Source organism: Triturus cristatus, chromosome 8 (assembly GCF_964204655.1).
Source record: "Triturus cristatus chromosome 8, aTriCri1.1, whole genome shotgun sequence".
In the NCBI taxonomy this organism is placed as follows: Eukaryota; Metazoa; Chordata; class Amphibia; order Caudata; family Salamandridae; genus Triturus; species Triturus cristatus.
The window spans coordinates 343,808,751-343,833,499 of NC_140591.1; the positions used below are offsets into that span (position 1 = coordinate 343,808,751).

General features: G+C 46.2%; 1 protein-coding gene across 1 annotated transcript in view; it reads left to right on the top strand.

The window, feature by feature from the left end:
- Window positions 1-2,525, top strand: part of MEDAG (mesenteric estrogen dependent adipogenesis) — a 141,982-nt gene extending 139,457 nt beyond the window's left edge. Inside the window, exon 5 of the mRNA XM_085621662.1 lies at window positions 955-2,525. Within this exon, the coding sequence (XP_085477788.1) occupies window positions 955-1,070 (116 nt within the window). The 3' untranslated portion in view covers window positions 1,071-2,525. The remainder of the gene's footprint in view (window positions 1-954) is intronic.
- The last annotated feature ends 22,224 nt before the right edge of the window (window positions 2,526-24,749 follow it).

Below are 24,749 nucleotides of genomic sequence, written 5' to 3' on the forward strand. Positions count from 1 at the left end.
GTGCGCCTCCAGGAGGCATGGTCACTAAACGAGGACACTCTAACTATCTAAAGGAGTCCATTTAAATGATAGGTACTTTTTAGCTAACCGTTGGTTTTTTAAATGTTTGTGTAATGTTCGCAGAATGGAAAAGTATATATATATTTCTTAATAGTTTATGAAGTGGTAAAAGCAGAAAGACAATTCATGTTACCAGAAGTTTCAAATAAAATTAGTTTGTGACAATTGAGCTATTTTCAACTGAGCCTTCGCCAGTGTCCTATGTTATGTGACGTGCATTCGGATTTGGGGCTTGCACAATGTAAAGTATTTTTTTGCAACCTTGACATATTTCTTGCAAAAACAGTACGTGAAGGGCATTGCTTTCTTCGTATTAGGGCTTTTGCATAGAAATTGAGATTTATACATCAGTTCCGATATCGCGAACCCCCAACTTTTACCAAAAGGTTTCTTGCATCTTAAAAGTGCAGCAGGATACCTTTTTTGAAACATTGTAGACTTATTTTTTGGACAAGAGAGCCCTTCCCTCGCAAGTGCAAGGGTCACACACGAGGAATGGATATGCACATCCAGTTTCAGCGAGGAACCATGAAAGAATTGCTCAAAGCTGAGGGGAAATCCAGGAGCTCGATGAAGGCCATTAATCTGGAATTTTGCAAAACATTGCTTGCATCATGAACCTTCACACAATCATAGCTCAGAGTACTGTAATCTTTGAAGAAGGTGAGGTGACATTTTGCAGGATCAGAGTTATAAAAGGGTGTTCTTTTTCTTTTATCAGACGCTATTCTGCTGTCAAGGATATTCACTTGCTAGAGAGTCCTTTGATCCCATACAAAGATGTGGATTTCTCGTATATAACTTTTTTACATGGCATGTTTGTGGCTCACAAGAATGATAATGTGGTTTCCTGTCCACTATCCTAATGTTTGTGTGTCTTCTGTGATTTTCCAGGCTCAATGGATGACAGCGCCTTTGCATCACACAGATCGTCTTTAGCGAATCCTGAGGATTTTCCAAGACAACAACGCGTTGAGTTTGCTTATGACCGGCCACTCGTTTCCGACTAAAAGGAATCAGATCTGGATTTGAAGAAATGAACAGACTCAATGATACATATGGCAGTTTTATGCCCCAAGCAAGTCGTTTTCATGCTGGGGAGATGCTGAGCGGCCATTTGTTCATGACTTTTAAGACGTAGTCCACTAATAACCCAATTTGGACCCTTGTACATTTAATGGAATCACACTTTTTGCCAGTGGTGTGCTCTGTAGTTCTAATATATTAAAAAGGTGAAAAAATATAAGGCATGCAGCTAAGCTGCTTTGACTACCTTCCCCACCACAGAAGAAACTAAGATGATTCTCTTGCAGTGGGGTGAAACAAAGACCTCATCACTGAGTGCAAACCTATGCACAGTTAATCGCATGTTCTTCTAGTCACATTTTACACTGAGTTCAGGAAACTGGAAAGCGTAGCTAAATGGCAGTTTAAATGAGCACCCGGTCCCTTTATAAGGTGCATGTTAAGTGCATCCATTCATAGTGATTGGATTAATTGCTTTTATTCTACCTCCCTGGTGTAAAGTTAGCACTTTCCATTTCCAGTCTGCCCACATCCCATGTTTGGCTTAAGTTACTACATGTATCCACTAGATCTAATGCAAGAGGTGGTATCTATGCGATGTACAAGCTATGTTCACGCGATCCATCATTTTGCATAGTAAGAAATGCCACAATGTGATAGTGTTATGGGCTGTGATTGGTATCACTTTCATCAAACGTGCTTCATTGGGCTTTCTAAAGTCTAATTTAAAGGGCAAGCGTTCTAAAGTGGTGTATTATATGTCTACCCTCAATGCCAGTCTTGAGCCCTGACTAAAGCAGGGCCTACAGTCCACGTTTGCAGCTAGATACAGTAAATATCATTTGATTGTAGGCCTTCCTGCCTACAAATTCCTTCCTATGCAGCAGACACGACATAGAAGACTGCAGTTACTTAATAGTGGTGCTATTCAACTCTCCATAAAAATAATACGTGTACAGTGAAAGGGCTCATGCTTTCCATCGGTGCTCATCTCACGACACCATAATAATGGAAACAGTGCATAGATTCAGAAGATATTTTGGGTGCATTGTTTTAGCCACTGTTTATTCTCAGCAAATCCCCTAATTAATTATATATCATTAAATTAGTTTTTACAAGCTATCCTTTTGTAGAGTAATGTAACATTACTGCAATATTGCACACAAATATATCTAAGTACTGTTGGCAGACTGCTTAACTGATGAGAGTTTACGACAAATATATACAGTTTAAACATTAATAACATTATGTTACAGTTATGAACAGTGTAGTGCTTCCTCCCTACTCAAATGCCTGCTACCTACTCCGATTTGCATATATTTCTACTGTTCACAAGCATTTGCATACCACATTGCTGTATGTTGGCTGCAGCGTAAGTTACATTCCCTATCATTTGCACTTAGAATAAATGTTTGCCGTTTGTGCTAACTAGGAACATTTGTGGTTGCATTTTTGAAGTTTGTGCTAGGACTAGCCCCAGGTAATTGATAAGGATTAGCTGTTTTGTTCCAGGAATCTAATTCCCTTTTCTGTGTTTTTTTCTCTAAGTAATATGTACCAAATATTGGTTAGTACTATGTGGCAATGTCATGGATGCAATTCAGTTGGATAGAGTTGAATAGTTTGCTTGCTAATGCCACCATGCCAATTACCAGCTGCATGAATTGTGGTTGCTGGAGACTCGTGTAACGTGTTGCTCCAAAACCAAAACAAATGCACCATAATTCTGCTGTATTTGCAGGTATGCACATCTATCTATCTATCTATCTATCTATCTATCTATCTATCTATCTATCTATCTATCTATCTATCTATCTATCTATCTATCTATCTATCTATCTATCTATCTATCTATCTATCTATCTATCTATCTATCTATCTATCTATCTATCTATCTATCTATCTATCTATCTCATACATCGGTGCTTTTATTGCACAAAATAGTGATTGCAAATCTCTTGTTTCACAGTAAATTGAAATGTGTAATGGATTCCTGTGAAATATGGGTTTCAACATTATAATGGCATTCCCCAAACCACTCTGTACAGCTTTACCATTGTCAAGGTTGCTACAATATTAGGATTGCGCAGCACGGAGAAGCAAATTATGTTACATTCGGAGCGTCGCCGCAGGCGGGGCGACGCTCCTCTGCCCTAAAGGAGGAACCGCTGGTTATCTAAATTATGCAGTGGCAATGCTAAATATCTAGCACATTCTACATGGCCGTATTAGTTTCATCCATTCTAGCTCGAAACTAAATTTTTGTGAAATTTGCAAATTCAAAAGCGAATGCAGTAAATACTTCATTATTTGGTAAACGATGCAACCACGTAATTGCATAAATCCACAGGCGATCAACATTGTTCATTGTTTTATTAATAATTCATACATGAAACGTAAAGAAAACCTAAATATCCTAATTCTAGTAAGTGCCTATTATTAGCTGTGCATTTTGTTCGAGGTAATTACCTAAAATAAATACGAAATATAAAAAATAGATAACGGGTAACGTGTAATATTGCCAATATGTCCAACTTTGCCACCTCGTGGTTCTGGTACGTTTACAGAGCACTCAGCCATCCTTGTGGAATATGATGTCATGAGAAACCCTAGACGGCAGTCTTGCACCATATCACACAATTACCCAGTGTGTACCCTGCCAAAGTAGAAGAGCGGCCACGGTAATGGGTTCTGTGATGCTTAAAAAGAGTTCAACACACACAAAAAGCCTAAAGACAGTGCCCAGGCGTTGCATCAAGATCTAGACCTGCATGCAAGCACAATGTCATGATGGTGCTATTTCTGTTTTTTGCACCAGTAAAGCGTAATTGATTGGAGCAACACGGGTCTATAGCAGCCAAACTTGCTGCCGCTCGTAATTGGTCACTGACTCTTTTTTTTGTAGAGAACAGATGATAGTCAAGGTAGTGACCATTTCTCAGCAACCTAAACATAGTTTATAAATATCTAAATAAATATTTATATATTTTTCTCTATAAACTTTTTTGTCTCTAAACATCAACATTTACCTTGAGCTCTCTATTGGGACACTTACAATTTTTTGGTACTACTAGGGGGTGGAGGTAGCTTGTGTAACTCTGTGTAGTGTAATCACAGGGACGTACCTAAAAATTCTGTGAAATTATGCTTGAATAGCGCAAGAAGAGTAATTCTGCATTTAGTGCCATTTGCAAAAATGCTCCACAATTATGCATTATGCGCTAAGACACCCCTCTAAATGCAGCCGAGCACAAATAGCGAGTGCAGGCAGTTGCTCATGCTCAGTGATTGTGTCCTCTCTTTAGGATTTTTTCCTCCAAATTGCTCTCAATTACGTGAGGAGGAGTAATCGTGCAAATATTGTTAATTCTACGTCAAAGAGTAACTCGGAAGTAACGGAAATAGGCCAATTACTCCAGCGTAATTGAAATTCCACCCAGGCCTTGTTACTACTCTTCCTGTGGCATATTCATTCTGTATTTTGTGGACCATAACTCATTTATTTCTACAAGCACGTGAAGTATATGAAGCTAATTATATACACACACAAAAAGTGATTGACTAAACTCAGATTTGCTGTAATCACACATTTTTCTTGTGTACATGTATTATGGCATATACACTTGGATGCTGATTACTGTGTAAAACATTTTGGAACCAGCCCTGCCAAAGGTTGCTGAGTCATTACTCTTGTCTAAACATCTAGGTTGTGCCAAGTCTTTTTATCTTCTTCCATTCATTTTCAGCCTCTATCTTTTTGTGCAAGACTGACCTACATTGCAAATATTAATACACACTATCACCAGTTTTGTAGGTGATGCCACGTGCTTGGGACACTTTTCTTTATTAATATTATCTTTCTTGTCTTCAGGTCCATTGTAGGCATCTTTAAGCCAGACTACAGGTATTTTCAACATTGATGTTTTGTACCTCTCCATGTTTTTAACTGATTGTTCCCCAATAACTTGGCTTTATTAACTTGCAATTTCTGGCAAGACTGCCCCCTGAGACTGGCAAAACAATATCTAACTGTCTCTGTCACTCAATCCACACTCTTCTGGGCGATCTTCACACACATGTACCTGGACTTTCCCCATGGGGGAACCCCTCTCCCTGCATCTCTCATCTAGGATCAGTAGAGCTTCCCTACCACCACTAGGAATATGAACCCCTGTGCCAGTTCCCCAATCCACTTCAGGGACACTGCGCACCACTGGAGCTACCTCATAAACCTGAACACCCTGGTGTATGTTAATCCCCTCCTTCAAGTCAGGGACCACATCTCTGGGTTTGTGTACTTCTTCCTCAGCTCTAAACATTACATTTTTGTTGCCACCATCTGAGCTGTTCTCTGCTCTGCTGGCTGTCACCTCCAACTCAGCAGAGCTGACTCGTGAGCTACACACTATTCTTTTTTCGTATCTAAGACAATCATGGCCTCAAGCCTCTTGAGCTGCAGATCAAGCGCTCTCATTCTCAATTTATGTGCCAAAAACAACTTCCTTTCTTCCAAAGCAAGGGTAGCTTCCTTGTATTTTTCCATTTCCAATGTCCTCATCTGGAGCTTCAGCAGCTCCAATTCATGATTTCTGACCCTTTGGTTCTCCTCCATTTCTCTGGAGACAAATTCCGGGAAGAATGATTGCTGCCAGCCCTAAAGGCTGCTCTCCCAACAGGCAAATCCTGGGATCTGAAGCCACCCTCCGGCACACCCATATCCACATCTGCATCATCTGCCTCCCCAGCTTCTCTGACCTCCCACCAGGTCCCCAGGGCCTTATGTAACTCCTTTTTCCTGGACTTGCTTCCCATGGAACATCCAAAGCTCTTCCAGACCTGCTCGAGATGATCTACTTTGTAACTACTTAGCATTTAAATATCAGACTCCAATTCTGCAGCCTCATTTGCTGGTTTACCATTTAGAGACCTGGTACGTGGAAACTTCAATGGTCAGATCAAAAATAGAGCCAAAAATAAAACATAGTATGTGGTTGGGTAGTGGTCTGCACTAAACTAGTGAGGCGCACCAATCACTGTGGGTCAAGTACAAATACAAGTTCAAATCCCACCGCTGCCACCAATGTTAGAAATGGGGGTCTCTAGTTGGCAGAGGTAGGGACCCTTGCTTTTAGTCAGGGTAAGGGGGTTACATACTTTAGATAATCCCTGCGCACCACCTGGGTAGCTTGGCATGAGCAGACAGACTTATCCCGAAGGCAATGTGTAAAGTATTTGCACTCAAAACACACAGTAATACAGTGATACCACCACAAATGGACACCACACTAGTTTAGGAAAATAAAGTATCTTTATCTAAACTCAACAACACCTAAACGACAAAAATTTAACATGCATGTAATAAGAAAATGACTTCGAAAAGGTTTCAAGCAACTGGGTCCATAGAAAGCTATGGATGCGTGATTCTACACAGAGTACCTGTAGATGTGTCAAAATTTACAAGGCCAAACAGCCGCAGAGAGGGGAAGCATCGAGAAGCAAAGAGATGCGTCAGTTCCTGAGTCCTTGAGGGAGGCGATGCGAGAGTTCTGCTGCATGCAGAAGAAGTGATGCATCAAATCCGAACTGTAGGGGGAAGTGATACGTAAACTCCAAGACAGTTCTGGTCTGCGAGTGATGCATGGGGAAATCTTGCGGCACAGGTGTGATACGTGGAAATCTGGGATGCGCCGGTGATCGATGCTGCTGCGGTAAGTGCCGCTGCATCGCTTTCTTCAGTCACGATCCCACGATGCATCGGTTCTTCCAGCCGTGACAGGTGCTGCGTCATCTCTGCAGCAGCGTGACAGTGCATGGAGATTCTTCTAGCACGGTGGTGCTGCGTCTGGAAAAACAGCAGCAAGAAGGGCTGTGTGTTGGTTTTCTCAGTTCTTCAGGTTTCTTCCAGCATCCAACAGCAAGAACAGCCTCCAGAGGCCCAAAACTGGAATAGACACCTCCTGGCGGGTCAGAACTCTCAGCAGCAGAGTTTAGAGAAACTGAGGGTGAAGTCTTTGTGTCCCTGTGACTTCAGAACAGGAGGCCAGCACACACAGGCATTGAATATTCCTCTTCAAACAGGTTCAAAGCAAAGTTCCAGTCTTTGTCCTTTCCTTGGCAGAAATAGCAACTGCAGGCCAACCCCACACAGCAAAGGGGCAGTACTCCTCCTCACAGCTCATCAGCTATTCTCCTTGGCAAAGGTTCCTCTTAAGTCCAGAAGTGATTTGAAGTTCTGGGGTTTAAAGTCCACTACTTATACCCCATTTTGTCTTTGTCCTCTTAGTGCAAGGGTCTCTGAGCCCAGTCCAACCCAGTTCTGTCCTCACTGGTGCAGTATGACCACATGGGGTGGAGACTGCATTGTGCAAGGGAGACCGGCCCTATTCAGGTGCAAGGAAATCTCCTCCCACTAATCTAAATGCAGCCAAGCTCCATTCAGCTCAGCTCTGAGTCATCCAGGAAGGGCCAGGCACACCTCATCCCCCACAGTGGCTGTCTACAGTGAATGCAAATCCCCAGCCCCTGTCACTCCAAAACCAGACAGTCAATCCTAAACAGGCAGAGGCACACAGAATGGTTAATCAAGAAAATACCTACTTTCTAAAAGTGGCATTTTCAAACACACAATTTAAAAACCATCTTTACTAAAATATGTGTTATCAAATTCTGAGTTCAGAGAGCCTAAACTTTATTCCTCCATCTTGCCCCAATGGGAAGTTATTCTTGTAAGATGTCACAAAGTATTTCCCATTCTATTCTATGGGGCAGATAGCCATTCAATAGTGAAAAAAGAAATTGGCAGTATTTCACTATCAGGACATGTCACACACACCAGTACCAGTCCTACCTTTCACATACACTGCACCCTGCCCATGGGGTTGGGCCTACCATAGGGGTACCTTACATCTAAGAAAAGGGAAGGTTAGGGCCCAGCAAGTGGGTGCACTTGCCCGGTCGACATGACAGTTTAAAACTGCACTCAGACACTGCAGTGGAAGTTCTGAGATACCTTTTCAGGGCTACTCATGTGGGTAGCACAATCAGTGCTGCAGGCCCAGTATTAGCATTGGATTTACAGGCCCTGGCACACTCAGTGCACTTTACTAGGTACTTACCAGTAAATCAAATATACCAATCCTGGATAACCAATCATATCACAATTTTATTCAGAGAGCATATGCACGTTAGCACTGATCAGCAGTAGTAAAGGGCCCAGAGTCCTAAAGCCAACAACAACAGTTCAGGAAAAAATAGGAAGAAGAAGCAAAGAGTTTGGGGATAACCCTGCAAAAAGGGCCTTTTCCAACACTCATCCTGATGAAGATCCTTTTCAAAAGATACGTAGAAAGCAAAATGCATCTCCGTGATATGTCATAATATGGTGTTCTATCAACAAAGGTGTAAAAACAATATTGCTGTATCTTTATGTGGTACACTAATATTGACAACTATATGTTTTGTTGCTTATTTGAGAGATAAACAATGGAAGGTTATGTTCATACCTTCAGTTCAGTAGGTGTATGTTCTTTGATGTTGATAAGGTGTCTTGTAGCCATTTAAAATGGTGGTAATTATTTACAGGGAAGCATGTGATTGAGCAAGCTTATGCTCCATGTTTCCATCTGTACCTTTGACAGATAGATGCTTTTAACACACCTCTTTAGGAAAAGAGTTATTCTTTTAAGTAATGTGGTGGGTCTTTAAAAACGATTACTCTCTACTGAGCGAATCAATGAGTAGTTATGTTATGTTGATTTCTTTAGCACCTAATCACCCCTGAGGGTATCCTGGTACTTTGTGGATGTGTGGGGCTGGTCTTACTTGAAGTGCCTGGTCTTCAGCTTCTTGTGGGATTCAACAAGCGATGAGGCTTTTGAGGAGTGCAACTGAGTTGAGGTTGGTCTGGCCTTCTAGGTGAAACTTGAAGTCTTTTAGGAGGATGTAGGTGGTGGAGTTGATTATTAGTGGGGCAACAAATTCCAGGAAGTTGCTGGTGAAGTTGGCTTGGGGCCCTGGGGGCCGGTAGACTAGGGTTCCACCCTAGGTGAAGTTGGCTGTTTTTTTCAGCTTGAAGTTGAGGTGTGTCATCTAGTTGGTTCCGTTTTCTGTGTTATTGAGGCAGCTAATGGAGTCCTTGAATACTGAGGTCTGGGTTGGTGGTCTTGCTTTATGATCTTGTAACTAGTGGGAGTGCCTGTGGTGGTGTCTGGTGTTGATACTACAGTTAGCCATGTTACAGTGAGAAAACGGAGGTACAGGGTGACATTTTTCAGCAGGTCCCAGATCTCAGTGGCGTATTTGCTATGAGCGTATGTTGAGGAGCATGCATTTTATTGAGAATCGTAGTGTGGGTTGGTGTTGGTTTGCGGGTTCTTCAATTTGTGGGTGCTGTTGGTGTGGTTGTGATGGTTGTGTACGAGTAGTGGGTGTGGTGGTGCAGGTGAAGCAGCAGGAGGTACATGAGTGTTATTTGGTTTGGTGCAGCAGCAGTGCAGTGAACGGCAACCAGGGTTGAAGGCGTGAAGGTGCTCAGTAGGGTAGTGATTGGTTAGAGGAGGACCAGGGTTGTGCTGGGCACAATCCAGGTGTAGATGGGCTTGCATTTGGTGCCCCACTGGCCTGGCAGTGGCGCGCCCCTGTGCATCCGTTCTGCGACCACCAATAAGTAGGTCCTGGGATGGTGAAGTGGTGCAAGAGGAGGATAGCGGGGCGTGGGAGACCGTGAGAAAAGGCACTAGGAAACATGTGAGGAGCTGTGGTGAGCGAAGCAGGGGATGAAGAAAGGGCAGGAGCAATGAACCCAGGGCTCAGAATAGGGCAGAAATGCAAAGGAAAACTAGCAAAAAAGCCATGAATACCACTGTCACAAAAGGAGGGCAATCAAAACAAGGGCTCAAGAACAAGGCAAAGACAAGTGGGTGAAAAGCAATGAAAAACAATGACTCAAAAGTAGGAAAATCAAAAATACAGATACAAAAATAAGCCAAAAAGGCAAAGAAAAACATGTGAAAAGCAATGGAAAAGACTGACCAAAAATGATTGGAGTCAAAGATAAGGGCATAAAACGAGGCAAAATGGCACAGTAAGAAAAAGGTGAGAAGCAATTAAAAATACTGACACGAAGACAAGAGAAAGGCAAAAACACAAGGGCTAAAAAACGATGCAAAAAATGAGAGCGTGATAGCTGTGATGATGAAAACAAGAGGGAGTAGTGGTGAGAAAGGCACAAAACAAGGAAGGAGAGGGAGACAGATCGAGAGAAAGAGATCAAGATGGAGAGAGATGGGGGAACACGATCCACTGGATCTGATCCGAAAGGGCCTTGAGCGGTCAGAGGTCTGATAAGAGATAAGTCTTAGGAGACTATGGCCACCACCTGCTTATGGGCTGATCCACGCTGGGGCTGCCATTAAGCAGGTCCTGGCAGGGTAATGGCGGGGGCGTTTGGAGATGGAGGGAAGGTGGGGAAGAGCGGGAAAACCGTGTGCTGAGGAGGGTGGTGCAGAAAGTATGGGAGCAGTTAAAACAATACAGACTGGGGATGAAAGCAAAGGAAGAACAGGCGAAAAACACTAAAATACAGCAAAAAGGCACACAGCGGGAAATGGCACAAAGTGGGGAGGGCGGTGCAGAAAAGGTGGGAGCAGTCAAAACAGAACACAAAATGGGGCAAAAAGGCAAAGACACGTGGGTGAAAAGCAGTGGAAAGCACTGGCACACAATGAGGGAAGTCAAAAACAAAGGCACAAATGAGGCAAAAGAATGAGAAAAAGAGTGAGAGCAGTGGTGAGAAGGGCACAAAACAAAAGGAAGCAGTGAAGAGTGAGAGACAGATAGCGAGATGGATAGAGAGAGGAGCAAAACAGGAGCCTTGAGGCACTAGAGCTGGGTTTGAAAGGGCCTTGACCAGTCAGAGGACTGGTAAAAGGTAAGTCCTAGGGGGGGGGGGGGGTAGGCCTACCACCTGCATTCAGAAACATGGTATCTGATGTACATTCACACAAATATGTTATTCGGTATTTGTGAATTTGAAAGAATTGCTTTCAAGCAGTGACCCACCATTTCCACAGTAGAGGTCAGAGGAGACTCAGGAGAGTAGCTGAGGCAAACAGAACTTCAGAGGAGAGCTGATATTCCCAGTGAGGGGCCTAAAAGAACTGAGGGTGCCATCAAGAGAAAAATAAGGTTTAGCGAGATGGAACTTGAGGAGTGTGTGGTGTTGTGCACCCGGACCCTTTTATTTGCAGGGTCACCTGACTGGTGACGCCTGTGATGGGGGAGTGTTAGTGTAAGTGTTGTACAGGGTGAAACACTGGAACGTGTCCAGCTGGACACTACATCCCTCCCAAACTTTAATGAAAAGAAACAAACAAAAGTCCAACCTGTAAGAAAACAAATAAACAATACTCAGCCCTAAATGAATCTCTTCAGGCCGTCAGCCAGGCAGCGCTGGAGCGTTGGACCGCATGGTCATGATGCTTTAGTCCGCCTTGGCGACGTAGTTCAGACCGGCCTGGTCTCACGGTGTTGGAGTCTGTTTTCAAAGTTCTAATATTGGTGCATCTGGAGCGGTGGTAGAGTCCATTTCGGAGATCTTGCAGGTGCTCAGGTTCCGTTGGACGACAAACCTACAGCTGTTGGGGATGATCTTGGTGTATGAGGCCTTTCCTTGGAAGCAACGTGCTTGATGGTCTTTCCAGCCCCTGACAGCCAAGCAAGTTCAGGCTTGCCTCTCTTGCCTGGACTCCTCTCTCACTGGAGTCTCCTGGAGGGCCATCCTGCCGGGCTGCCATGGGACGGTGTGGACAGTGCGGGCTTTGTGTAGGCCACGCAAAGGCGTCGCTGAGGAACTGCCAACAGGATCACAGCCAAGTCGCTCATGTAGCCGCAGAGGTTGGTATCTCAGTCTAGATGTTCTCGCCATCAGGATTCAGGTTCTGCGCATTCCTCTGATGGTCTTTGGGTGACCAGACTTTCACTGTGACCTCCATACTTCCCATGCCTGTTGTGGAGCTGCTGCCGACGCATCTCTCCTATTCAGATTCCCCGCTCACAGGAACTCCGTTGAGGCCCTTGCCCCTGGATTGCCACGTGACTGCGTGGGCTGTGCGGGCCTTTCATAGGCCGTGCTGAGGGGTTGCTGCAGAACTCCCAACAGGTTCACGGCCAAGCCTCGTGTAACCCCAAGGGTGGATATTCCAATGGTTGGGTATGCTCTACTTCGGCAGGCTTCAGGTTGATGGGGGCACACAGAAGGTTCCTGGGTGGCTAGCCTCGTTGAACTCTGGTTGTCTGGAGTGTTGGGATCCACTTTGGTGGTGCGATGCTCCTTTGACGGCCTTGGTGATGATCCACCTGGATGATGATGACAAACACAGTGATTTTCCTTCAGTTGGGCAACAGGCAGCAATCTCTTGCCTTGGGTGACCTTGTGGAGTGAGGAGGATTAGAGGGACTTCGTGGCCACTTGCAGTTGTCTTCCAGCAGGTGCACTTAATAGACGTGGTGCTATTGATACCAAGCAGCCGGTGGCAGGTGAGAGGATGGTTGAACTGCGAAGCGTGGGGCCTGGACGCAGATTGCGCTTGCTAGCAGCTTACAGTTGGTCCTCCCGCGAAGCTGTCTCCGGTGACGTCTCTGCACCCCGGTGGCTGGCTTGTGCTGATGAACACCTCCACTATTGCTGGCACGAGTCCTCTGTCCTGTCGCTCTTCTCCGTTCGATCCTGCGTGCCTGTGATGGTTGTACACCCTGTGGCATCATGCCACTGTCCCTTCTTCTTTCACGGAGTGGCGTCATGCCATGCTCTTCTCCTCCTTCCAACTAGGTTCCTCTCTCGGATGTGGCGACCTGCCACCTGTCTCATGTTTGCGCCACTTGGACATCTCGCTGGTCATGTCCGGTTCTTGCGGACCTGTCGTAGTTCTGTCCTGTCGGTAGGACTTGCTCCTTCCGCTTGAGGACCTTTTGCGGGCACCATCCCCTCCTCAGGAAATTTCGCGATGCTCCTCTGCTCTTCAGTCGAAAACGTCATGCTTGCGCCTTGGGGCTGCGCCGTCATGGGGCTTGATCCTGCCTCTGTTCGTTCAGGCATGCTTGGCTGGGTTGGTCACTTCGAGTGACTTGCTCCATGGTTACGGTGCGAATGTGGTGTCCGGCCACGTGTTGTGTTTCCTTGGAGCACATGTTGCGGTGGCAGCTTGCCACTTGGAGTGTGTGACTCTCCTCTTGCCTATCTTGGATCACTGGCAACTCCGTCTTGAGGCAGTGTGAGGCATGGCACTCTGGCTGTCTTTGGCCCGCTGCGGGGCTTTGCTGGTTCAGTGGAGATGTAGAGGCTCTCTCTGCTGCATTCAGCATTACTTCTTCTCTTCGGAGAGGTCTCTCTCTCTCCCAGGCTCCTGCCGGTATTGTCAGGTTTCTGGGTGCGGGCTTCAGCGCACCTAAGAATTTTGCGCTCTTGGTTCTTCTTCTGGCACTTGGTGTTCCGGTTCTGTAGATTGTGGTGGTGTCCGTTCACGACTGAGTGTAGGTGGTGCAATCTTCTTGCCTAGGAGCTAACCGGTTACTGGGGGAGGAGGGGTTGTGCGTGCTGTGCCCAGTGGTCCTTGTGTCTTACTCGCTGTGTAGTGGGACTGGCGCTCTTTACCTGTGCCGCTTGGGTGTAGCTGGACTCCTGGCAGCTTTGTGGTTGGGGTAGCTGTAAGCTTCTTGTGGCTGTCTGAAGGGTTCCTGGTCCTTTTCCCGTTTTTGAGCAAACAGACAGACAACAGGGGCCGGGTGGCACTCCATTGGCCAGTTTCTGGCTAGTGGCCGTGGAATTTGAGGGCTTTAACCATCTCTGCTGAAGTATTATTGCTTTATGGGGGACAGGGCAACAGTACTGATTCTGCGGGCTATGCCTTACTGATGTGGAAGCTGACTGATGATGTTGGCTCAAACAACTCATGTGTCTCCTTCAGTGTGTCGGGCGCATTACTGACTCATTCCCAATGCCAGGCCGCTTGAATTTATCAGTGCGTGTTCACTTTGACGGGCCTCTTTTGTAGGAGTCATTTATTTGCCTTCCAGACCAGGGCTGACACGCGCTAGTACAGGCCACCAGCACGTGGCATTGGGGCTCTTGCTCCAGTCTACCCTTAGTTCCAGCGGACGTGGAGATGCAAGTGAAAGGCAGTTTGCGGTGCTAGCACTGTGTGTGGTCTTCACTTGCTGCTACTTTAGGTCAAAGTTGTCTCCCATCACTTTCCCCAGTAAGTGGTGCCACTTGGTAACTTTAGAAATCAAGGTAGTCTGCTTGGCAGTGCAGGTTGTTTCTTTCTAGGGTGCTCGGTTGGTTCAGCTGCAGTACCACCATTGGCCACTGCGTGGCAGTGCAGCATCTCATCTCATGGACTCGGCAGTCCTTTCTTCAATTCTATGTCAGGACCGGAGGCTCCGATTATGCTACTCATTTCTTTACTGAAATTTTCTCAGCAGCCAATCATGTTACAATAAAACTAAAAACCACAATACCCATGAACCCACTGGGTACCACGTAATAACCATAGAGTATGTACGTATAAATAGTCAGCAAGAGAATACCACTTCCTCTTTCTTTGCTGCTCCGCAGCCAGTTAAGTGCTTTTCTCATTACGATATTTGACTGCTTTATTTTGGCGACTGTATTGTATTTCTATCATTTACTTTTGCATTGCTTGCATGCTTTAGCGCTGTGCGCGTATTCGACTATTGCTATTGTTGGTTTTTCACGCGTTCTGAGTGCCGCTTTCATATCGCTGCAGGGAGCGCGTGTCTGCCTCCCCGGTTCGGGCGCTTCGCGCCCGCGCCTTTGTTGACAGTGGAGCGGGAGTGAAACGGGGCAGAAAGACTACGCGCGTGTTGCGTAGGTCTTTCATTTTCATTATAAATCGGGCGGTCGTTACCGCGCATGCGCGGTGGCCATTTTTTCCTGTCATACTCAATATTTCCTCAGGAATTCAGCGCGAGAGCAGCGCTTCCTTTGCTCATGCCCACAGCCTGATTTCACTTGCCCCTTTTTGACGTCCTACTGTTTACTGACGCAGTTGGGGCTGTATAATTTTGCATAGGCATTGCCTAGAGTGGCTTTAATATTGGCAAGCCCTCCCTCCACATTTGAATATTTACATATTTCAGGTTATTTTTGACCTGTTGTTCTGTGTAGCTTGCCTTCGGGGTTTTGCCGCTCCCCCTTTATTGTGCTTCGGCATTCAAGATTTCTGTAGTGTTTCCTTCCTCTTGTGGGCTTTATTTACGCCAGATTCTGTCATGGCTGACTATTTTGAGGAAGATGATTACTATTATGACTATGAAGATGAAGACGCCTCTGGCTCTATGGAGCAGGATTTGGTAGAGGCTCTTGACTTGGGTGTACAAACTTCTGTGAACAAGGCGCTGGTTCGCGCTATTACACCATTAAAACGTCACCTATCTCACTATGCATTGCAGCAAGGTTGGCTGCCTTCGTCCTCAAAATCTTCCAAATCCTCTCAGTCCTCCAGGTCCTCCAAATCTTCAAAACTGCCTAATCCTCACAAATCAGATTTTGTCAAGTTAGCTAAGGCCCTTTCTTCAGAGCATTCTTATGGGCAACCTCCTAAGGAGTTTTCTTCCTCTCCAGTTCATCAAACAGATGATGACGGTACCTCTCCCTCTTCTTCCTCGGACCATGGGGTTTCTTCCCCTCCCCCTCGTAAAAAAGCTTGTAAGGAGCATTTTGTTGATGCGCCGTCGCAGCCCCAAGTTCTTACTTTTGAGCCAGCAGACATCATACATCCCAATTCTTCTTCTTGGCTACCGTCTCAGGAGGTGGCGGAATATGTCCAAACACACATTCGTCAGCCTTTTGACAAGGATGTGCGTACCCGTCTTCGTTCTGAATGTCCACGTCCTGATTTAGCGGATAAATTAGCGGACACTCCTGAGGTGGATCCCACTATGGTGACATATCTTAAGAAATATGCTAAGGACCCTAAAAGGGGCATTGACAGAGCATGGCGCTCTTGTCAGGATAAACTTTTGGATTTACTGGGACCTCTCACCAAAATTTTAGATTTAGGTTATCGTGCCAAGGAGTCTTCCTCTGCCATTGACCCTGATGATCTGATTGGTTGGGCTCAGAGAGCTGTTTGTCAATTGGGTAATGCCAATTGTGCTATGTCCTCGGAACGCAGACGTTCTATTTTACTAAAGTTGGACCCAAAGTTAGCCGAACTCTCAACATCTGAATCTGGTCCTTTGGCACAGGGCTTATTGTTTGGCCAGTCTTTCCTTAAAGAACTCACTAAATTTGTGGCCACTTTTAGTGGTCTTGATAAGGCTCAAGCTACTATTAGACGGGCTTTTCGTCCGGTTTTTGGACGGGCCGGACGATATAGGGGACGATCGTCCGGCCGAGGCTATAACCAATCTAACCAACGTGGTTTCCAGTCCCAACGTGGAGGCGGTCAGGACTCCAACTATTCCAACACCAGGTCTTCCTTCTATCCTTCCCGTAGAGGTCGACACCAATTCCGGAAAGGACGTGCAGGCGGTAATCAAGGAGGACATCATGATTCCTCCGCTTCAGGTGAGTTTGATCTCTGCTCAAGAAGTCATGTTGGGGGGCAGAATTCAGTTTTTTCTTCCAAATTGGCGATTGATCTCCAACGATGCATGGGTGTTGGAGACGGTCCAAGGTTTCCGAATAGAGTTTTTCAGTTGCCCAAGTCAATCTTTCCCTCCTTATCCTTTGGTTTTTTCCGTTCAGGATCAAGCGGTTATTTCCACGGAAATAGATTCCCTTCTGAGAAAAGGGGCAGTTGTCCGGTCTTCCCCTCATCCACAAGGTTTTTCCAGCCAGGTCTTTCTCGTTCAGAAAAAAGGAGGCGGTTCCAGGTTGGTTCTCAACCTGAAAGAGTTCAACGGCTGGCTTGTCTATCGCCACTTCAAGATGGAGGGCATCCATCTTTTGAGGGATCTTCTTCAGGAAGGGGACTGGATGGTTCGTCTAGACCTGAAGGATGCGTATTTGTCGATTCCCATTTACGGTCCTCATCGCCGGCTTCTCCAGTTCCAATGGCAGAGTGTCTGGTACGAGTTCCAGGTTCTCCCGTTCGGCCTGTCGTCAGCACCCTGGTGCTTCACAAAACTTCTGAGACCTGTGGTAGAGTCTCTCCGATCTCAGGGTGTTCGTCTGATAATTTATCTGGACGACATTCTTATCATGGCTCACTGTCCACGTCTATTAATGCTCCATTTGGAGTGGGCAATAGATCTTTTACAGTCACTCGGGTTTCTAGTGAATCCTCAGAAGTCTATGTTTCGTCCTTCGCAGTCGATAGAATTTCTGGGTTTTCTGATCAATTCCCTCTCTTGCCAACTGTTGTTGCCTCTTCAGAAGATCAGGATGATCAAACGGGAGTTGAAATTGATTTTACACAAACAGCTTGTGTCATTGAGGTCTCTAGCTCGGATTGTCGGCCTGTTGGCTTCTTCAATTCAGGCCATCTTCCCGGGTCCCCTCCATTATCGGGCACTTCAGCGACTCAAAATCCGTCATCTCCAGAAAGGCCTCCGCTACTCAGATCAGATTCCTCTTTCAGAGGAGGCGAGGTGGGAGATGTTGTGGTGGTTGGAACACATGGAGTCCTGGAATGGCAGAGCCCTGTTCGGAGTGTCCCCGGAGGTGGTGATCGAATCCGACGCCAGTCGGTGGGGATGGGGAGCCCGTTGCGGTCCAATGTCCACGGGCGGCCGGTGGTCTTCGGAGGAACTATCTCTCCATATCAATTGTCTGGAGCTTCTGGCGGGGTCGTTTGCGATCCGTTGTCTGTCCCCACGCATGACGAACTGTTGTATTCTCCTTCGCATGGACAATGTCTCCGCGGTTCGATATGTCAACAAGTTAGGGGGGACACGTTCCAAGATTCTGGCAGAGATTGCCAAGGACTTTTGGCACTTTTGCCTTCAGAGGAACATCACGGTGATTGCAGAATACCTGCCGGGTCACAGCAATCTGATCGCCGACTGGAATTCTCGGCATCTCCGAGATTTCAGCGATTGGAGACTTCATCCTCGAGTGTTCAGATCTCTGTCTCGAATGTGGGGCCCCTGCCAGATCGATCTTTTTGCCTCTCGCCTCAACACTCAACTTCCTCGGTTTTTCAGTTGGCGTCCGGATCCGGAGGCTCTAGCCACGGATGCATTTCTTCAGACATGGCCGTCTCTCCTGTGTTATGCCTTTCCCCCGTTTGTCATGATATCCAGGGTTCTGGCACGCATGAAACTTTATCGGACAGAGTTGATTCTGATCACCCCACTCTGGAGGGCGCAGGCTTGGTTCCCTGTTCTCCTGCAGCTATCCTGTGCAGTTCCAGTTCTTCTTCCCCAATTGTGGAATCTGTTGTTGGATCCGCTCAACAATCCTCATCCTCTAATAGAGTCGGGTCAACTCTTTCTGGTGGCATGGCGGGTTTCAGGGATCGCTGGCAGATCTCAGGTCTTTCGCGAGACGCTTCCAGATTTATCGACGAAGCTTGGTCTCCCAACACACACAAACGTTATGCTGCAGCATGGAAACGATGGTGTGATTGGTGCGCTCAACGGGAAGTGGATCCCTCTTCGGCAGATGTCTCTTTGATTGTGAATTTCTTAGCTTCTCTTGCCTCCTCCGGCCTTGCGTATCGGACTGTCAACAATTTCCGTTCGGCCATCTCTGCGGGGCATATTCCTATTGATAGTAAACCTGCAGGTGAACATCCTTTGATTTCCAAGTTACTCAGAGGTATCAGATTGGTAAAACCTCCTTGTCCGAAGTATGTTGCGTTATGGGATGTGTCTATTGTCTTACGTTTCTTAGAGGCTTGGCCTTCCAACGACTCTTTATCCCGTAAGCAATTATCTGCAAAGTTAACTATGCTGTTATGTCTAATCTCTTGCAAACGTGTGTCTGATGTTCGCGCGCTAGATCTTGCAGGTCGTACTTTTTCCCCTGAAGGGGTTACTTTTTCCATTTCCAGACGTACTAAGTGTAATACTACCTCAGTCACTTACCCATATTTTCCCAATAATCCAAAACTCTGTGTAGTGCAATGTATTAAAGATTATGAGGTGAGTACTGCTCCATTTCGACAAAATTTGCATGGTCAATTGTTGATTGCTTTACAAAAGCCCTTTCGCCCTGTGACTCCGGCTACTTTAGCCAGATGGGTCAGATGGCTCATGGGTGAAGCAGGTATTGATGTCACAACTTTCGGTGCACATTCAACTCGTGGAGCTATGGCTTCCAAGGCCTTTTCTATGGGTGTGTCTTTAATAGATATTATGAAAGCAGCTGATTGGTCAACTGACTCTATGTTTAAAACTTTTTATTATAAACCTATTTTGGATATTGCTTCTGTTGTGGTGGATCAGCTTTGAACAAGCATAATCGGAGCCTCCGGTCCTGACATAGAATTAAAAATTTGCGAACATACGTGACAAGAATTTTCAATTCTATTAAGGACACGGAGGCGAGGATTATCCCTCCCATGTTTTGCTGTCATGTAATTTTGCATATATATCGTTGCATATGATATTTTTCAACTATAGTTTGGTATATTATGATATTGGGATATATTCCTTGTTTTCTTTTCCCTCCCTAAGTATTTTTATGCTGTTTGCTTTCTTTCGGAATGGTATATTACGACTTTATGTCTTTTTTCAGGTTCTGATCCAAAGTGAGCTGCGCTCCTCTCTCTTTGTCTTGGATTATCTTTTGGACGCCTGCTGGTTCCAGTTTTTTGAGGTGTCGATTCAAGCATCAAATCAGCTGTTCCATCCTGTTGGTCTTCAGTTGCAGTGTTCAAGATCCGATTGTTTCTTCCCGGCTCTTTCCAGTTGTTGCACTATTTTCTTCTTCTGACTGTTGCTAACTACCAAAGAAAGAGGATGTGGTATTCTCTTGCTGACTATTTATACGTACATACTCTATGGTTATTACGTGGTACCCAGTGGGTTCATGGGTATTGTGGTTTTTAGTTTTATTGTAACATGATTGGCTGCTGAGAAAATTTCAGTAAAGAAATGAGTAGCATAATCCTCGCCTCCGTGTCCTTAATAGAATTGAAAATTCTTGTCACGTATGTTCGCAAATTTTTAATTGTGGTCCTCGACCTTTGCTGCAGAGGCCTTCCGTGCCGCTGGGAAGTAAGGTGCAGGGCCTCTCTCAATGCGGCAGGGCTCTGGGTAATGCTCTCCCCCACAACACGATGGCAGGCAGCTTGCTCCTCGGGTGGTAACACAGCTTCCCTTGTACTCCGATCCTCCTCTTCTTGCGGGGACAGCTGGCATCCGCGGACCAGTTAACAGACACCTCCATAGGAGAACTTCAGGGCCAGGATGGGTGACGCTCAGCATAGGGCGATGGTTCGTGGGCTGATTCGAACCGCGCTGCCTACTGGCAGAGTTCTCAGGCTGTGCAGCCCCTTTCCCTTCATCATGGCAGCATCTCCGATGCCTCGGGCCTTCAGAGATATGAGCACCGGCATGCAGTGGTGAGTACCAGATCAGGCCTGCATGCTGTGTGGACGTGACGCGCTGGGCACTCGGCGGGTTGTTTCACAAGTTGGCGGTGGCCACCATTGGCTGAGGAGCGCTTCTCCGCTCCTGTCCATGGACCAGGGCAATGCTGATGCAGCGCAGGTGCCTCGGAGGGCACAGGGGCTTGCTTCTGGCGTACTGGGCTCTGTGTACACTCCGCGTCTTCACCGTACCTTGTCCACTGTGGGGCGCCAAGGCTCCATGACGTCTTTACTGCCTCGCCGCTTAGTTAGCTGGGTATGGTGGTGTGCACCGGGCTCTTTGCAGACGAAGGTCAGCTTGGTGAGGCGAGGTGTATGTGTGGGTGAGGGCTGGCACCTTCAGTGCTAGGGGCTTGCCCTACCGGCACAACTTAGTCTTGCTCCTCTGCTGGCAGGATCATCTGGTAATCAGCAGCTGCACTTTTCTCACCCCGATGAAGGACCGGGGCTGCTTGCTCCATTGCCGTTGGTGCAGACACTGGTGGCGTGGTTTCCTCATCCCATGTAGGCGACGTAGGTGCTGTGGAGGTCGCTCGGAGTTGGGGTGACTGGCACTTCACCCCTTTCTTTCCTTCTGGCCGAGCGTGTGCAGGCCTACGGGGTACAGAGGCATGCTTTACAGTGGAAAAGATTATCCAAGTGGTAAAGACCACCAAGTCAGGCGCCCGTCTGACCCCTGCCCTCCTAAAGTCTTTCATTTGTTCCCAGAATTATTCAGTGAGCAAATAGAAGCAGTGTTCTCTGAGATAATACAATCTGGTCTGTTCCCAGAGGCGTGGAAGACAGCCTCAGTCCGGCCTCTATTAAAGAAATCTAATCTTTACCCTAGGAAACCCAGTAGCTACCGGCCAATCTCCAGGATTCCCGTTCCGTCAAAGGTGCTGGAGAAACTACTCAACATGCAGATCACAACTTTTATCTCCGCCGGAGATCTCCTGGATTATTCACAATATGGGTTTAGAGAGGGTCACGGAAAAGAGACTGCTTTGGTTATGGTAGCAGAGGAACTCAGAAGAACACAGGATGCAGGAAGGAAGGCCGCCTTGATCTTGTTAGATCGGTCGGCGGCCTTCGACACTGTCAACCACGAGATTTTAATTGGTAGGCTAACGGACCTGGGATTCCAAGATACCGCCATTACACTACTGTCATCCTATCTAATGGACAGAACTTTTGTAGTAGAAGTGGATGGATCAGCATCTAAATCCTTCAAACTGCCATGTGGGGTGCCTCAGGGTTCCTCCTTGAGCCCCACACTTTTCAATATTTTTGTGCCCCTCCCCTCCTCCTCCCCCCCCCTCCCCCCCCCCCCCCCCCCCCCCGGCAGCGATCATCAGGCAATGTGGTTTTTCAGTGGTTTCTTATGCTGATGACACCCAGGTGGTGGTATCAGTCTCAAATAATATCGAAGAGACAGCTGATCGGTTCAAGTTTAATAATCCACTGAAACGTGCGTCGACCTGATCTTTTACCAGCTGGCGCCAAAACCGTGGAAAATAAAGAAGGATTCTCACCATGAGTTTATTTGTGAAAGCCAATTAAGCTGGAACTTTATGATTGTGATGTATGAATGTGTATGATGGGATGAGGTGACAGATTGTGAGGTTAATTCACTTATGACAATGGAAGGGGTTGAACTTTAACACAACAATAATGTATGTTTAATATTGCATATTTTTGCTTTAACTGTACATTTTAGGAAAATTGTTTATTTTGTTGAATTATGCATGTTTTGCACTGTATATAAGAACACAGAAAGATTTTGACTTTCAAACTTAAAAAAAATTCAAATGGAAAGAATTGTTTATAACTAGTAAAATAAAATTACAACAGAAGATTAACAAGACAAATAAAATATATGAACTAATGAACTGTTGCTGTCTTTAGTCATATCTACTACAAAGGGATAGCCCGTATGAGCTATATTTAGCCATTGAGAAAATATTTGTTGGTCGAGTGGGAGGTTCTTTATATATTATAACAGGGGTTGCGGTAAACCCACCCACGTGGTTCCCACGGTCCAGGAGGCAGACTTTGAGGGGGATGCCATGGAACCTAGAGGGGAGCAAGTGGCCGAACTGGGAGACCTACCTGAGCTGACCCATTGGCAGCAGGAAGGGGGTCCTACCAGGGAGGAGTTCTGGAAGGCACAAATGGAATGCCCCACTCTTGTTGGTTTGCAGCAGCAGACTGCAGACCAGGCTGTAGGTGATCGGTCTGAACCACATTGGATTTATTGGGAGAATGGTCTCCTCTAAAGTGAGCTAAAGGTTGCTGAGCTGGGGTGTGCTTGTGGTACCTGAGGGCTTCAAGACCTTCTTACTGGGTCTAGCTCATGATGAGCCCTTGGCATGACAATTTGGGGCATGACAAGACCTTTCACAGGCTTGTCACCCATTTCTTTTGGCCCCAAATGTGAAGGCACACTGATACTCATTGTAGGTCTTATCAGAATTGCCAGGCAAGCAGCAAGAGTGAGGGGAAGCGTAAGGCTCCCCTCCAACCTTTCCTGTGGTGAGCACCCCTTTGGAGTGGGTGGGTCTTGATATTGTGAGGCCACTGGAACCCAAGACCTCCTTTAGGCAATAAGTACATCTTGATCTTGAGTGTGGTGTAATTTAAAAATTCACCACTCCTTACCATCCCTAATGCAGTGGGTTGGTTGAGAGCTTCAACCGAACCCTGAAAGGCATGATTAAAGGTCTTGCAGAACCCAAGAGGCATAAGTGATACATCTTCTTTCCACAACTATTGTTTGCTTACAGAGAGGTACCACAGAAATCCTTAGAGTTCAGTCCCTTTGAATTACTGTAAGGGCATCCAGTAAGAGGCCCTCTTAGTCTGGTGAAGGAGGGCTGGGAGAAAACTCCCCAGTAAGACTCCCCAGGATGTATTTATCTACATGCTGGCCTTCAGAAACCAGACTAAGCGCTTTAGGAAACTCACCAAGGCAAACCTAGAAGCCTGCCAGGAACAGATGAAACCTTTGTATGACCAGAATGCCACTCTGGTAGAGTTTCAACCTGGAAAACTACGATGTATGAAGGGTCTAAGGGAATATTTTGAGACCTGGCGTGAATATACTCCCCAATCACAAACTGGATACAAAACAATAATATCCACGGGTCTATTCAGACAATTAGAACCACAAGAGCCCAGATAAAACTGTGACCGCTAACCTATATACCTCTAGCAGCCTATGAAAGAAAAAATCCTTTTAAAGGACGGATTCCCATCCCTCGCCAAAGGTGACATGCTTCATCATCTGGGTCTCCTCCTAGTGTCACCCTAGTGGAACTAAGGGCTACAACCCTTTCAAAAGGAAAGGGGAGCTCGCAGATGTTTTTTATATAAAGCTGTAGAAATTATAGCGATAAAACACGCTGTACTTGGACCTACAGATGTGATCAATTGATTTGTGTGGGAGTGATTAGTGCAGTGCAAAATAATATAAGAAGGTGAATTAACCCCTTGTATGCTCATGACGAGTCCAGCTCCACTGTGCCTCATGACGAGCTGGGCTCGTCATAACGGTCGTGCCACACCCACGCGTAATTGATTCCCTGCCTGTGTGGGAGAATCAATTAGTGGGCGGAGTCGTGACAAGCCCAGCTCATCATGAGCACAGCTCCAATGTGCCTCATGACAAGCTGGGCTCGTCACAAGCACAGCGCCGCCGCCTCCCCGCGCCGCAGCGAAGGGGTTAAAATTGAACAATGAGAAAAAAAACTTTATTGATATCTCTCAAAGCTCAAACTTAAAAACAGTGCAATCGACAGTTTTCAACAAATGACTGTCTATGTATGGAAAAGGGTCAACATGTTTCAGCAGAAAAGGATGTCATTATCCTATGCCTTCTTCAGGACCACAAAATTATTGCTACTGCAAACGTGAGAAAAATATATATAAGAGAAAAGGTTGGAACAAATACAACTTCGTCACCTGTAATCAGGGATATACAGCAAGTCCTCTGCAAGTGACGGAATGCTGATAGCTACTGCAAAAGAGTAGAATAACGATCCAAATGCAAAGGTTGGCACGGTCTCAAAAACAGGACTCTTTAGTTCAAGAGATCATTTACATAGTGACATGTTTAATCAT